Below are 17,233 nucleotides of genomic sequence, written 5' to 3'. Positions count from 1 at the left end.
AGGCAGGAGGGGGAGATTATTTCTAAGCACGCTTGCCCGGAGGAATGTTTGGGGGTCCCTCTCAAGACCAAGGAGAAAGGTGGACTCGTCAGATTTTCCAAGTCTGTGAATATTAAAATAACTAATAACATGCAGGAATGATCATTTCATGGATTCGGGGTCATCCGCTGAATCAAGTGGGTGATTAAAAATTATATCAGGAAAGCTTTTAGTTGGGGCAGGTAAATTTGTTTTCCAAGTACAATTTGCTTTGATGTTTTGTTTATTAATTAAGACTGGACTTGCAAAAGAGATTTGGACAGCAAGAAAACTGCTCTAAAAGGTGGGACATGCCATGTTGTTCTTCTTCTTTGGCTTCTGTGCTAGCTTGCTCCCATGGAGTGCGTTTTATGGTTGCGAGAGTCTCATCGATTCGAATGGAAGACAAGTCAGACCTGACACACCAGACTGGTTTGAGACACAAAGAGGGGGGGAATGTTCGAGACAATTAGATAACGATAAGATCACACAGCAGCACTAACTAAACCACACAACTTAAGAGTTGATTAGTTAACTGAGAGAATATTTTTGTGTCGAAACTTCTTCCAAATCTCATTCTCATTGCAAACTTAACCGAACCAACTCTGGACACTCAATACAATAATACTTCAGGTGCAAGTTCTGATAGAAGCCTTTATGAATACAAGCCATACTGCCATGAGAAAACCCAGACTCGTATTCAAATCTTCCTCTATCTTGACAACATTATATGTGTAAGAACCCTTTTTGAAGCCAAAAACCAAATGAGCTTCAAGATTGTTACACTGCTCAAAGAGTAAAGAGAGGGATATAAAGCAAAGCAAAAAAGAAACCATGCGTATCCTATATATGTTAGTCATGAACAGCTTTCAACATGTGACCTAATACCATGCATGTGAAAAGGAGTGCAAAGAAAGAAGATAAAGCAGTTTCTTTGTCTCTTTGTCTCTTTCTTCTTTCTTTTTACCATGATCCTCCGCCAAACATTCCATTCCAGTATCCGCTTGAAGCCCCCTGTCCCTTGTTTTGATCAACTTCAGACGTTGTGCTTGAAAGCTGTTTCAGCTCACCAAATGGAAATAAAAGCCTCCCGCTATTTTCTTGAATTCCATATCTACTTCCAAGCCCATCAGCAGGAAAGCTCAGAGTTGGTTTCAGTTCTTGGAAAGGGAATCCACCAGAAGAATAAAGTGTATTTGAATCCGGCATCGGTGTTGGGATAAAGGTATTCAGACCCCTAGAAGCAAATCCACTCCTTAGTAGCTCCATAGCTGAAATTGGAGAAGAAGTATAGGGAGAAGAAGAAGAGTTATGTTGATTGTTGTTCCTGTTTTCAGTTTTGGCCACTTCAGTATAATGAGATATACCTTGACTATCCTGCATAGCTGGGAATGCCAGATTAAGGTCTTGACCTTCATGGGTACTCTTAGGGTTTTGAGAAGAGAAGTGTGAGAGGCTTGGTGGGTTGAGATCAGGGATCTTAGACGAAGATGCCGCCACTGACGATGATGTAGATCTCTTGTTCTTTCTTGAACCTCCTCCAACAGGAACATTTCTAAGAGATCCTCCTTCAGTCCAGTACCTTCTGCAAGCCTTGCAAAAGTATCTTGGTTGTGTGAGACTGTAGTTGTTATAGTAACAAAACTTGGTGTTGGTTGAGTTACATCTTGGACAGTTCAATTGCTCTTGAGGCCTTGGTTTTCTCTCTACCTCAGGCCTTCCACATGAATTAGATGCCATCTCGTCCATGGACTTTACCGGTTTAATATCCTGCAAACCCTAGAGTCAGACAGCAAAAGGAGATCTATAACTATAGAGTACAAAGAAATAAGGGCCATGAAATCTTGGAACCTAATTAAAAGATGGTCGATGAGATAACAATCAGTAGATCAAAAAAAAAAAAGAGAGAGAATAGCTAGGGTTTTTGTCTGCAGAATTACATGAAACAGGAAATTAAAATACTCCATAAAAGAAAAGAAAAAAGCCTTAAAGAACAAACGATAATAACAAATGATGTCTTTTCCCTTTCCTTTATATGTTCTCGCATAAGCAAAAAAGTAGAAAGAAAAAGTTCAGTGCTTTCATGCATGGTTCAAAGAACAACCTTTCCATAAAGAAAATTCAAATAGAAGGGTCCTTCAGGACTGTGCTTGAAGATCTCAAAGACAAACAAAAGAGCAAAAAGAGAAACAACAAATAATATTCGATCTCTCAAAACAAAACTACTGGGACATGCTCCATGGTATATAAACTTAAAGCCAAAAACCAGAAAAGTCACAACTGTACGAAGAAAATCTTATACAATACTAATTAAGCAAACAAATATCTACCCACCCGTGGCCATGAAGCAGCATCCGTAATTCAGAAGAAAAGGAAGGAAAAAAAAGCAACTGATGACTTCAGAGATAGAGAGAGAGGGAGAGAGGGAAAGGGAAAGAAAGGATCGTATTCACCTCCTTAATTTGTCTGCAGCTGTTCTTATTGCAAGAAAGAATGTTTTAGATTGTTTGTATGCTGGCTTTATGTGCTAGTTCACTTTATGAAGATGGAAAGAGGAAAAAAAAGCAAGAGAGAGAGATGTATTTGTTTTGACTACATTAAGAACACACAGGATGTTGCCACAGGAGACTAGTCTAGTAAGAGAAAGAGCGTATAAATCACATTTCGAAGTGGCTGCGCTGGTTCAATCCTGTGTGGGGTTTTCCTTCGTCAGATTTCAATTCAATAGTGGATTTGTACATTTGTTTATTCATCGTGGGTGGAATCATGAGTGTGTGGGTTTCAACTTTTTGACCTTATAATGGGGAAGTCTTTCTTTATTGTTTGTTCGATCTCTTATCACGTAACTGTTGTTTTTTTAAAGCTGTTTTTATGTTTCCTAAACATTTTAAGAAAATTTTCAAAAATTTAAAATTTTTATTTTAAATTAATATTTTTAAATTATTTTGATTACTGATTTTAAAATAATTTTTTAAAAATAAAAAAGTATTTTGATATATTTTATAAGAAAATTATTATTATTATATTTTGTTTTCACCCTTTAATATTTGTTTTTGGAGCACTCATGAACAGGGTTTGTCAAGAAAGATAAGATTGTGATTACTTTTTAACATCCTCTCCCGCAATTAATTTCTCGAAAGATCCTTTCTCACAGATTTCGGAGGCAACTTTTTATTCACCCTTTATGTTTGATTGGAGTTTATCTATAGTTATTTTTTAAAATTTTTTTTATTTATAAATATATTAAAATAATATATTTTTATTTTTTTAAAATTATTTTTGAAATTAATGTTTTAAAATAATATAAAAATATATTAATTTAAAATAATAATAAATTAAATTAAATTAAATTTTTTCAAAACTATTTTTAAAACACAAAATCAAACAATTCTTATCCACATAAACATGTTCTTTGCTTTTAGATTAATTAAGCTATGTTAGGTAGATCATACCGACCGATGTTACGACTTGATATACTTAACTATTTTCTTTAGTTAATGCTCATTTATTATTTGATGAACCTCCATGCATACAAAAGTAATTCCCGCACAAAAAATATTTTTGGAAATCTTCACACCCATTCATCAAGATTTAATCTTCATTTACTCAGGCTTCCTTTTACTCCCTCCTTTGACTAACGAGATCAATCAACATCAAGTTGAATCCAAGTTTGTCTAGCTAGCAAGATGTGCAGGCTCGTATTTCAAATTTGAAAATTGACGGTCCAAAGTCTGTCTTTGTATTCTGTTATTTTTACAATCATTTCTTTTCTAGCTAAAGCTAATAGCACCGTATAAAGTATATAGTTTAAGTTGCTTAATTAATTGATCTTAAAATTATTTAGCACATTTTTCAACTATAGTCAGAGTTGCTGGTCTTTACCGCCGTACTTTAAAAACAATTAAAAAATATTTTTTTATTTTAAATTAATTTTCTTTAGTATTTTTGAATTATTTTGATACATGGTATAAAAAATAAATTTAAAAAATAAAAAATTTATTTTTTAATAAAAAAATATTTTAAAAAGAAAAGAGAGTGAAAATTTTTTAAGTCTGCTTAATTAAATAGGTATTATGCAGAGTAGAGATCTTCGAAGCTTGTACTAAATTAATGATTAAATAGTTTACCATCTAATTCACCTGTATTTTAGATGTTTCTTTTAATTATAAATATTAAGGGGCCGGATTGTAAGGAAAGCTATAAATGCAGAAGTGAAAATGGACAGTTCATGGAGGGATCGAGAGGGGGAGCCGACAAGAGCCGACAAGCGCAAAAGTGGTGGGGCCCAAATAATGCGCGATGTCTTTTACGGGATGCCGACAGCTCTGGCTTGAAGTTCTTCGAAATGGCCAAGGAACCGAATCTTACTCGCAGTATTCACTCGGAATTATTGTTTAATTTGTTCTTCCTATGATGCCCTCTCCAGACCAGAGAAGCTCCGTGCATAACCTTGTTGATATCACCGTACCGTGATTTTACTATTTTCCACCGAATGGTGCTTTTATGTTCGGACAAATTGCTTCGATCATCATCTCTCGGATTTTGGCAAAAATACAAGCACTATCGGCAAACTTTTCCGAATATCTCAACTGGGCTCGAGCTCGCTGGTATGGACCGAGAGCCCCCTTGTAGCCCGATTCTAGATGGCATGGCGGAACCGAGTTGATTTAACCTCATTTTATATTGTACTAGGAATTTATTATTCTTCTTTAAAATTCCTTGAACAAAGAAATAATAATTTATAAAACACAAAAGTTATATTGTACTAGTAATGTTCTGTCATTCTTTTTTTTTTTTTTTACATTAATATCCTCTTTATTAAGAAAACACAAATGATACAAATTTCTAAATAAAACTCCTGATTGATTACTGTATTATAAATAAAAATGAAAAAAATATTTTGTTAACCAAATGCCAAAATTTCCCGATTTCTTTATTATAAATTAAAAAAACTTTCGTAAACCAAGTGACAAAAAAAAAATTCTTTATTTTCATCATTTGAGACTGGTTTTCATCTATATGTTTCTTTGAATGGAGATCCTTTTAAAGAAGTATATATTTTCTTTTGTACAGATTTTAACTTAATTTAAATAAATAAACAAAAGGAAAAAATTGAGAGGATAATGTCAGATAAATCTCACTGAAACGGCACAATATTGAGGAAACATAATTAATCAAATGATCACGGTCAATATTTTTTTTCTTTTTCAAAAATGAAATGATTGCTGTGGTTGATCTTATTATTATTATTTTTTCTCCTAAGAAAACACGTTTTCTATGAGCAAGAATGGCCGGAATAAACTATACGACTCTTGCTTTTTTTAGAACCTAGAAAAACCCACCACAAAAAACAAACTCCTGGTCGATCACAAATTGACTTGTTGCAACACGAAGTTGTGTTTGTTGGAAGGCAAATCAGCAAGAGCTTATCTGATCGATGCGTCACGGCCGGTGATGGGCATATTTTTAACGTGAAAAACATGGAGCTAGCTGGTGCGTTACACGTCAATCGCCTTCTGCTTGCAAGCACAGGCAATTCTGCATTTTGGTCTTGTGCTGCAATCATAGGTTTTCCAATAAAATAAATATATTTCCATGTTGGAGAAAACAATGTTGATCCGATAGAATGTGTGACAGGGCATGTGTAATTTTGTTTTCCAAGACCAAAAGCTCACAGGTCTCGTACCCACATCCCAAGAATTTCTTCTGATATTTGAACATGTATATGCAAATTCCATTCTCTGGGAATATTTAATTTTGCTATTTTTTTAAACTTTTTGAGAGATTAAAAAGAGGAGTTAATCTGAGCACAAGGGTGGTGGCGAATTACTCTGAAGGTTATTCACATTCCTGTCCAAATGTTTATGGCCCAATATCTGATATGCATTCCATCCTCGATTCACGACTGTTAAAAGAGGAAAGTTGCTTCCTCTAGCAAGGCCCAGGAACGGCCCATAATAAAAGCCTCGTTGTTAGGAGCTGGGTCTAAAACACAAATGCTTGGACTCATAGAGTAAATATGGGCCCATGGTTCTCATGCATGCATTTTCTCTTCTTCCTTCTCTTTTTAAATTTGGTTTACACACGTTTTTTGGTACTATCGAATATACACACACTCAAATCCTGCACGCAGGGAGGCTATAGATGCCAGTAGTATGACGTCCCACTTTTATTTTATATCTTCGTAAAGAGACAAACCCACTTTTGAGGAAGAACTTCAAGCCCAAAACATTTCTAGATGAGATGAAAATAAAATCCCTAATCTACAGTCATAAAGACGATGAGGGGTCCTTATTTTCTCTCAAGTCATTTTCCTATTCTACTAACGTAAAAAAGGCAAAACATTAAAGGTGTGTTCAATAACAAAAAAACTATTTTTCATTTTCATTTTTTTTTTCTTTTTCAATAAAAAATTTAAAAAACATGTTCATGCATTGAAACAAAAAAGGATTTTTTTATATAAAAAAAAATTCAAAACCATTATTTATAATAGCTTTCTTAATATTTTATATTTGTGTTAATATAGTTATAAAATATCAATTTTATTTCATTCAAATAAAGAATTATCATGAAAAATTTATATTATTAACTAAAAAAACCCTTATATTAAATTTAAAATTATTGAAAATAAGATTCATGCAACTAACTAAATATGAAAATATGAAAAAATACTTTCAATATTTTACATTGCTAAACAGTGTTTATATATAAAGAAAAATTTTATTGTTTATGTTTTTTTTTTCATTTAGAAAATAGTGAAAAACTTGTATTGAAAAAACTATGAAGAGCCTCTAAAATATTTTTTTCAAATTCAATAAAAGTTTTAAAAAGTGGGAAACTAGTTTTCTAGTTTTGTTGGATGGATAAATATTTTAGTTTTCCTTTTTATAACTCTAGTTTCTCAAAAATATTTAAGTATTATCACCGCCAAAATTCTTAGATTTATTGGCAGAATTTTCTATCAGTATTTACACTAATAGTCCATCAGTATGTATTTTACCAATGGCCTTACTGATAAAAACAAGCTGTTAAAAAATCTCTTGTTAGTAATATGTAGTTTATCAGTGAGTTCATTGATAATATAATCATTGATGGATTTATTAACTGAAAAGACACACACATAAAATCTCCGCTTTATTCCATCAGTATTTCCCTTGGAGAATTTGACATCACTAACAAAAATATTGTATGGAATCTCATTGGTGATTAAACAATGATGGTGGTATTTGCAGTAATTGTTTTTCAACTCTTTGACATTTACAGATGGACTTAATCTATTGGTAAAACCGTAAGCAATTATTCAAAAATATATATTATTTAAAAATATATTAAACATAAGTAAAAAAAAAAAGTGTACAAATTAATATAAATCAACACTCAATAATACTCGGGAATTGAGTTTCTTGAAAAACAAAAAGAAGAAAATCAACTCAAATAAATTTGCAGCAAATAAATTCATTTAATTGAAATTGAACAAAAAAGAATAAATAATAATAATTGAAATCAATCATATACATTTAATTGAAATTTAACAACAAAATTGAAAAAATTCCAAAACAATTGTTCTCGTATGAAAAACATTTCTACAACAACATCCATACAATTATTAAGAGCATAAAAAATAAAAATATATTAAAAAAAAATATAATGCAAAAAACCACAAGAAAAAAGAAAACATTTACCTTAATTTTTTTGCTAGTGAAGCTGAGAAGAGAAAACAAAATTCATAAATTATGTTAATTAACAAAAAAAAATTAAGAAGAGAAAAGAATAAGAGAGGAGAAGACATACTTGCGTGTGGAGAAGAAGAAAAAGGAGTTAAGGAGAGAAGAAAAGGAGTTAAGGAGAGAAGAAAAGGAAAGAGAAGGATATTTTTCACAAAAAGAGAAGAGAGAAGAAGAAGATGATTATGAAGAGAGAATATTAAAAAGAAGAGGTGTGTTTGTTATGAAATTAGTGATTCGAGTCTTTTAATTGAGCATTTTTATCAATAATTTTACTGATAGATAATTAAATATTAATATTTTCAATCATTTTGTTAGTGATTTTGCTTGTAATATTTAATTTAAATTTTTAATTTTCCTGTAATATTTAAATTAAAATTTTAATTTCATTGAAAATTTTCAGAAACCTCTCAAATATCACTGATGACTATTCAGTCCATCGAAAATTCTATCTGTAATGAATGATAATTAATAGTGTAATTAAGAAGTTAATAATTTAAGAGCTCTCGGGAAAATACTAATGGACTTAATCCATTGGTGATCATGTATGTAATTGACGACATGAATAGTGCAATTGAGAAATGAATAATCTCAAAGCTCTATGGAATATACCGACGAATTTAGAGTGTGTTTGGTATTGTGGTAGTTGTTGTGGTTTGAAAAAAGTTATTTTATAAAAAGTACTTTTGGTTGAGGTTGATTTGGTATTTATGTATGTTTGGTTAAAACTGTGGTTAAAATTGAGGTTGAATAAAATATAGTTTAATGTGTTTGGTTAAAAATGCTTTTCAAATTGAGGTTATAAAATAATTTTAAAAAATATATATTAATTTTGATGGTTTTTAATTTAAATATTGTAGATTTAACTATTATTATTACATCATGAAATAAATAATACTTTATATAAAATATTTTTTATTGGTCCATTAAACTATTTACATTTCCATCACATATGAAATACATCCGACAAGGACTATAGTTTTTTTGGTTTCTTAAGCACACAACAACATCAGGTAAAATATAATTAGGAACAAAATTGGGATTGCGATCAAATTTTACAAATGCTATGTCATCAAGCGATCTTTATCTAATTTATGTAATGTGAATAATATTAAATACTAGTTTTTCGAATAAAACACAACTAAAAAATAAAAATAAAAAAAATAATTTTTATTTTTTATTTTACTAGGTCGGACCCGATTCAATGTATTTTGAGCTTTGGACTGGACCCGGTCCGGTTGGAACCGGTCCAACTGGAACAACATGCTACACTGTTTAATGAACAGAGTAGCATGCTACACTGTTCAAGCTAATTAAAATTCTATGAGTGCGCAAGAAGCATAAGAGAGGCAAGAACACAACGAGAAGCATGGAATTTCAACTTCAACAAAATAGTGTCTTCAACACTGATAATGGTAGGACCCATATATAAAAATCACATCTAATTTTATAACCAAACAATGCATTTGCAACTGTTACACACTAAACACAGCCACAAACACTTAGCCAAACAGGCTCTTAATTTGTTGTTGATACCCTCTGTATTTAATACAATAAACAATGTCAGAGAGAATGTAACAGTTCCAATGCTCTTTAAAATATACCGACAGATTTATTTTGTTAATATATCTATTGGTATTTTACAGTTTCAACGCTCTTAAATATTACCAACAAACTTACGAACGGCTTTTACCAACAGATTAATATTGCTAATAATGTTGTCTGTATAAATAACACGTCATCATATCTTTTAACTTGTTTTAATTCTTTATTTTTTCATTGTAATCCCCTTAGTATATACCGAAAGAATATTTTCATCGGTGTTTATCGATAAAAATAGTGATGGAATATTTCATCGATAAAATTCACAGCAATCTATCGATTAAAATATTCCGTCAGTATTTTTGTTTGTATTTGTCATTTTTCTAGTAGTATATTTTGTTTCTTAACAACTCCTATATATATTTTTAGATGAAAGTAAAACATTATACTTAAGATATGTTTCATACAAGTGTATGTTTTTATTCTATGATAGAGATATTTTCGGACTAACTTGTATGTCAAGTGTGATCCCCCCCTTCCAAACATGCGCGAGATAGCAAAGTGTATTTAGAGGAATTTAATGAATTTCTCCAATATTGACTCCAAGACGTGAACATAGAAAGTCAAGAAAGAAATCAAACCTTCTCAACCACCAAGCAAACCCTAGCTTTTGCTCCTTGTAATTAATATAAACATATTTTTCACATAAAATTCTATATAAGCGCATGTAAACCTCTTCTCTCTCTTTTTTTTTCCATGAAAAAAGCAATCACTTATCATTTATAATATGCATACTTTATCACAACTTAATACATCAGTTTTACAAATTTTGTTATAGAAAAAATATTTAAATACAAGTCATTTTTCTATTCTACTTCTATATACGAGAGGAAAGAATGACTTTTTACTTGTATAAATCACAAGGTTAGATTTTTTTTGTTTTAGGGTATTTAGGCCCTACTAGTTAGGTTTAAATTTGAACCCGTAAAGACAAAATACCGATGCTTTATAAAACAAGTGATTTTGATACATTACCTAATAATTAATTAACCTTTGATTTTTCATGAACTAACCACTTCCATCTTTTGAATCCATTGTCAACGTCATCTTTAATTACTTGTTACAGGTATCCTTTTTTGCATTCTCTCATCTTTAATTATAGTCATCCAATTATATATATATATATATATATATATGAGCATCCGAGCTTATGCGCACTTTGATTAATCTCACAAGCTCTAAAATTAACGATCATGTAAGCCTTTAATGGCCCTGAGATTTATGAAGCTCGAACTGATGATCTCTAGGGAGCAAACATAGGGCCTGACCAGTTGGGTTATATCAAAAAACCATCTCAATCCAATAGCTTAAGCTATTAGGTAAGGTCCCAATATATGATTTATATTATTTTCTAATACACTACCTCAAATGAAAACTTTTTAGACTTAAAACTTGCACAAACCCACATTAACTTGTACTTAATTTTTATCAAATAAATAGAGATGATGAGATTCGAACTCGTGACTGCTTGGTCATTAAAATTCTGATACAATGTCAAAGAACCATCTCAACTCAATAATTTAAACTATTAGATAAGATTCCAATATATAATTTATATTATTCTCTAACAAGTTACATGCGTCCGGGTTAACTAAATCATAAGTTATTGTGCCAGGAAGTAGTAGGAATACGTACGCATTATAGGGTGCTATATATTGACTAGCTCATCAATCATCAATATTTCTCCATTTCCATTCACGTTTGAATTTGTCTGTTTAATAATGTGTTTGTTGTCGTGGGAAAAAGAGTATTTTTGAAACTTTGACATTCGACGCATTTGTAAATATGTATGACGCATCACTTGCCAGGAATAGGAGGGTTCGGAAAACTTCAAATTAAGAATGTTGATGAGCATGCTCTTGCGGGGATTCTCTTGGCCTCTCTGCTAGATTACAATATTGAATTCTCCCAGCTGTCTAATCTACTTTCCACTACCCCCTCTGTCATTTCTCGAAAGACAAAGTTCCCCGCAAGCTTCATCTCATCGAACATCACTTCTTAAAATGAGGTGATACAAGTAAAGAAACCGTGCATCGCCATATAGAAAAACTTATTATAAAGTAGTGATTACAGGTTACAAATAAAAAATAAACGCCTTTCCTCCATAATTGAGCATTAAAAAAGTTAATAAAATCTATATATCGCTCAGTATGAAATGTGAGGGAAACATTAACGGTAAAGAATGACATTTCAGAATTCCTAACCAGAAAAAAAGAGAAAAAAAAGAGAGGATAATTGACCCAATTAAACATGATTAATTAATTATATATCTAGCATGAATATAGGCAATCCTTGGACATGCAAAGTTGTAAGGGTCCACGAAATTTTATAAGATATCCGCAATTTTAATGTTTGCACACCCAGAAAAGATCGATATTTCAAATCTTAAAAACGTATTGATTAAGCAGCTAAATGTTTGTCTTTACATATTATTAGAGATAAATATACAGCAACTTTCATATTCCAACTGGTCATATGGTAAATACACAATAACATGCAACCACAATCATTTTTTATTAGCAATGACAATTGGCCTAGAAAATAAAATATATAAAATAAAGTTTCAACATCATCACTTGATTTTTTCTTACCCAGATCAGGTTTTCACCAATTAACTTGATTTATTATGAATATATATTTGTTTTTTAAAACAAATACTGACACCTCAAATTTTTTTATTTTTTCCTATGATGAAATACGGGCAACATAACAGGGTAAAATCTTAAGCCATCTGTTATTTATATATAGAGAAAATATAATTTAATCTTCCTATTCTGAATGAAATAATTAATAAATTCCATCTCATTTGAAAAGTTTAATGTTGAATTTTATATATTTTTTAACTTAGTTATTCCATTAATTATTCATGACAATTTGATTACTTTCATACCTAACAACATTTCTTTTCATGATAACTTCCATACCTACCATATACGTCATTTTTTTTTTATCTCTTTCTGATTTGACTGCCCACGAAAAAAGAACATTAAAAAAGGGTAATTCTTACATTTAAAAAATAATTAATTCTTAACTCTAGTAAAATAATTGACATTTAATTTTCAATACTACAAATCATTAAAATCATATATATAATTTGCTTTTATTCTTAACGTTGAATGCTTGCACGCACATACGCGATATACATCATGATTATTTATTTATTTATTTATTTATTTATTGGTGTTGGTGTTATAATCTCGTATTAATAATATTTAATTCAACGACAAAGACAGCGTTTTGTAGTCTTGACAATCCAATTACCAGTGTCCTTGAAGTCAAGTAGGGGCAGCCTTCCACAGAATGAACGGTCCTAATTGAGCCGCCACGGTGCTGATCATTGGGCATAAGTAAGCCCAGTGGAAGGAGAAGGGCAGATGGGGAAGAAGGACCGCTGAGTTACGTGCTCATTAATGCACGAAATTTAAGTGGCCGTTGTAAAGTGGAAACCAAACATGCCATTATAAATAGAAAATTGCCTCGTTTTAAAAGCAGAGGAGAATGAGAGTTCTTGGCCTTCATTAATTAATTTGCCAGAGTTTTAAAAGGGGGAAAAAACCTGTGGATTACTATGCTCATGACTTGGAGCATCTGAAGTCTTCAGAAATATCCCCCTTCTCAACGATGTCGTTCTAGCTAGCTCGTTCTCTCACTTTTTTATTCCCCTTTCACACTTGGAATTCGAGAGAGGAAAGAGATAAGCAGGGAAATGGGAAGGGCTCCCTGTTGCTCCAAGGTTGGCTTGCATAGAGGACCGTGGACTCCCAGAGAAGACACGTTGCTTACCAAGTATATTCAAGCTCACGGTGAAGGCCATTGGAGGTCTTTGCCTAAAAATGCTGGTAATTATGTTTCTGATTAGTCGAGACTAATTGCCTCGCTCTTCTTCTTTCATTTTGATTTTGTTCGTTTACTTTCTTTTATTTTTTATTCTTTTTTGCGCTCTCCTTCCTCTTCAAATTAAGAAGCTTTAGTAATCCTTCTTAAAAAAAAAAAAACAAAGAAACTTACCAATCCAAATAAACGTTCCCTATATTTGCTCTTAATATTAATCGTGGCTTGAGTTTTTTGTTTGTTTGTTTTTACAAGTATAGTTTCGGGAGGGTTTTCTTGACGACTTCCGATTCTTTTTTCTTTTTACAAATTTTCCCTTTTCTTCAACTTTCAAATTTCAATTCTAAATCAAACAAAAGCAATATTAAATTGTTTTCTTGGCTTTTTTCAATGTTATTAAATTAATCAGGACCGACGGGTCAATTTAATAATCTGCATATCCGATTCCTAGGTCGGACCAAGTTTTAAATTTAACAGGGTGAGAGTTGATCCAATGTAACGTACTTAATCTTGTGGGTCCATCATAACTCAGTCGACCAAATCAAAATCCAATTTTATTTATAAAATATTATTAAAATATTATTGTTTTATTTTTTTTTTTTTTTAAAATAATATAGTTTTAAATTGATTCGAGTCAATCCACTGTATCTTTAACCCAATTATTTCACTTAACTATAATTTGGGTCTTAAATTAACCTTATGAAAAGTGTTCAATTCTCTTCATGATTCTCTGTTAATCCAGACCGATGTATTTGTGATCTTGATGTCTCCTCATGTTCCAGTGCCCCCCCCCCCTTTTTTTTGGCCTTTGTGCAAATATGTCATGTGCCATACGTACATTTATAATTGGAAGAAACCCGACTTTAATTAATTATCTGACGAATCTTCCGCCCTTTGTATTTCCAAAATTAAATGAAGGTCTCCTCAGATGTGGCAAAAGTTGCAGGCTAAGATGGATGAACTATCTAAGACCAGACATCAAGAGAGGAAATATCACACCTGATGAGGATGATCTCATTATTAGAATGCATTCCCTACTTGGTAACCGGTGGTCTCTCATTGCCGGAAGGCTTCCGGGTCGAACCGATAATGAGATCAAGAATTACTGGAACACTCATCTCGTTAAGAGACTTAGAAGCCAAGGAACTGACCCCAGTACCCACAAAAAGTTACCAGAACCAGTAAAACGTGAAGCCAAGAGAAGGAGAAGTAACAAGAACACCAGTAACAAGAAACAAAACAAAAGCAAAGCAAAACTTTTGCCTGCTGAAAAGCATGAGGTCCACCTCCCTGAACCTGTTAGGTTTACCTCTTTACCTTTACCAAGAAATGACAGTTTTGAGAGCAACACAATTACTATTTCTCCAAGCCAAGGAAGAGATCAAGGGTGTTTCGGTACTGGGGATAGCATTCTTGTTGGAGATAATGACCGATACGGTCTTGTTAATGGTTCAGATCTTGAATGGCGCCAGTCTCTTGTGCCTCCGACGAACACATTAGATGTAGAGAAGCTGTACGAGGAGTATCTTCAGCTCCTGGAGATAGATGGTCGTCAGGATCAAGTACTATTAGACTCCTTTGCGGATTCATTGTTGGTATGACAATTAATTTCAAGAACATGTAATAATTTACCCATGCATGAGATGTAATGTACTTTCAAGTTTCGTGGATGATGAGCTTGATTGACTCGTAGTTTTCACGTGCTTAATTACCTTCTGGCTTAGCTGGCCAGCCGATCGAGGATGGAGTTCGAGGGTCCGATTCTATGTTTAATAATTTGTAATTAGATAATGATTAATGATATGTAAGATTACGATATGCGAGGAAACCGGGTGTTTTATGTGCTGCACATTATGCTATTTGTATCATTAATGACTCTCGTAGCTACTGATTTATAATCACGATGTGCAGTAGAATACAAAAAGTATTGAGCTCTCCTCGATTTAGGAACAACACGATGCATAATGTTGGTGAAATTCAAACTTTGGGTTTATCTTTTTACAAATTATTGGGTGGTTGAAATTTTTTGAAATTGATAATTATTTTCTAGATAACATACTAAATTCAAAACATTCAATTTAAATTTTCAAAATGTATTGACCCGAGTCAATTCAAAATAACATCATTTTAAGAATTTAAAAAAATTAAAACAATATTATTTTAAAAAAACATTTAAAAAAAAAAACAAAATATATTTTTAATTGAGTAACTATTCACTAGATTGATCTGGTTTTAATGAGTTAATTTTTTTATTTTAATTTAAAATTAATCCAATCTAAACTAGTTTATGATTTAGCTAATTTCTGGGTTAATCACCAACGCAGGCAAGTTTAATAACTCTAGTATTCGTAAGTTAATTTCTGATAATAAACAAGGACGCTAAAACAAAACACTAACCTTTTTTATTTGTTTTACTAAAGTTATTTTTATTTGATTTTGTAGATATTAAAATAAAAATTTATAAAATTAAAATAATTGAAATCCTAGAGTAAAAAATGTATTTCTTCATTCCTTTTTTAATTCATTTAATATTTTTATTTTGATGAAAAATAATTATTTTCTTAACAACATGGTAATTTAAAATCAAATTTAAAGAAATTAGAATAAATAATCATAAAAATTAAAATGGTTTAAATTCAATAGAAAAAAATATGTTTCTTTAATTAGGATCCATTTTTGTTATCCATTTATTTGGTTTTTTAAATTTTGACAAAAGAATTTTTTTTTTTTGTGATAAGCATGATTTTTCAAAAAAAGACTTTTCATGATCTATATAGCAATTTTCAACAATGAAAAAAATAAAAGAATAATTAATTAAAAAACTATATAAAAACTTAAAATAAAGAAAATATGTTATTCTCATTTAACATTCACGAGCAAATTATTATTATTTTTTTTAAAAAGAGTATCTAGTAATTATTTAACTTTAATTATAAAATAATAAAAAATAAGGAAAGGAAAGGTTATACATTGGTAGGCCTATAGAAGGCAACTTCATGCACCTGGTTTTTTTTTCTTTTTTAACTCAGGCAGATGATGTTGATGTTTTCTGCTTGAGCTATTTTTTTAATAGATGGTATGACAAGTTATTCACCTTGATAGTCAAAAGTCATTCATTATAATACATCATGACTATTAGAGGTGATCATAAAATCAAAATATGAATAATTTAGATTTTAAAAAGCCACATTTCAATATTTTTTCATTTAAAAACAACTTAAAAGCATATAAAAACAATGAGCTAACAAGAAAAATTAATGTTACCCACTCATCTTTTGATAGCGTGTGTGACTCATTTCAACAATTGTTTGTAATTTTTTTTGTTATTCATGGATTCATTTCATTAAAATCATTTTAATGATTATGCAGATGATATTATTGGAGTTTTATTGTTATTATGATGTTTTATTTTTTTTTCTCCTTTATATATTTATTTTTTCTATCCTGTTTATTGATTGTGAAAATTAAAATAAACTGTAGTATTTTAAGACTATAATTTTTTCAAAAATTAATTTACTTGTTCTAGTTCTCCATTTCTTTTAAAAAAAATGTACTAATTTTCGAAAAAACTTTCTTTAGCATGTTACATCGTCCTTTACTTGGATTCCTGCCTCCGTCATCAATTCTTGAAACCAAAACAACGAGCTGACAAGAAAAACTGAGTGCAAAGAAAAACGAGACCACATAGAAATTAAAGCTTCGAGAAACATGCATTTTGAATCTATCTCAATCCGAATTTCCCAATCAATCGACCTGTCCCGATTTTTTTGGCATTGATTGGACGTAAGCACATTGGCTAAATATTATATTTGGAGCCAATTAGTTTTTTTTTTTTTTAATCGATCTCCGAATGTTAAATATCGTATGATTGAAGCACTATGAGAGCGAAACATTGCAACAAGAGTAAGAGTCCATTTTTGTGTTTTTTTTTAAATAATGTTTTTGGATGTTTTTACATTCTTTTGATATATTGATGTTAAACAAATAAAAAAATAATTTTAATATATTTTTAAATAAAATAATTTTAAAAATAATTACTATTACATTCTTAAATACCC

General features: G+C 30.9%; 2 protein-coding genes across 6 annotated transcripts; one reads left to right on the top strand and one right to left on the bottom strand.

Annotated features, from left to right (window-relative positions):
* Positions 1-579: 579 nt before the first annotated feature.
* Positions 580-2,644, bottom strand: LOC118041227 (dof zinc finger protein DOF3.7). 5 transcript variants are annotated; one of them, XM_035048473.2, is made up of 3 exons: positions 2,353-2,637; positions 1,386-1,797; positions 580-1,289 (listed from the first exon to the last, which is right to left on the bottom strand). In XM_035048473.2, exons 2-3 carry the CDS (start codon positions 1,765-1,767, stop codon positions 982-984), a joined length of 690 nt encoding a protein of 229 aa, XP_034904364.1. In that variant the 5' UTR covers positions 1,768-1,797; positions 2,353-2,637; the 3' UTR covers positions 580-981. The 5 variants fall into 5 exon arrangements, with proteins under 5 accessions (XP_034904364.1, XP_034904362.1, XP_034904359.1 ...); XM_035048471.1 differs by having other exon boundaries at positions 580-1,788; positions 2,472-2,644; XM_035048468.1 differs by having other exon boundaries at positions 580-1,797; positions 2,472-2,643.
* A 10,181-nt stretch (positions 2,645-12,825) lies between these two features.
* LOC118041228 (uncharacterized) lies at positions 12,826-15,024 on the top strand. Its single transcript, XM_035048475.2, has 2 exons — positions 12,826-13,183; positions 14,094-15,024. The coding sequence occupies exons 1-2, from the start codon at positions 13,051-13,053 to the stop codon at positions 14,774-14,776; spliced, it is 816 nt and encodes a 271-aa protein (XP_034904366.1). The 5' UTR covers positions 12,826-13,050; the 3' UTR covers positions 14,777-15,024.
* Positions 15,025-17,233: the final 2,209 nt, after the last annotated feature.

Source organism: Populus alba, chromosome 14, assembly GCF_005239225.2.
Source record: "Populus alba chromosome 14, ASM523922v2, whole genome shotgun sequence".
NCBI classification, from domain to species: Eukaryota; Viridiplantae; Streptophyta; class Magnoliopsida; order Malpighiales; family Salicaceae; genus Populus; species Populus alba.
Note: the sequence above shows the minus strand (reverse complement) of the source record. Positions and strands in the feature narration are given on the sequence as shown.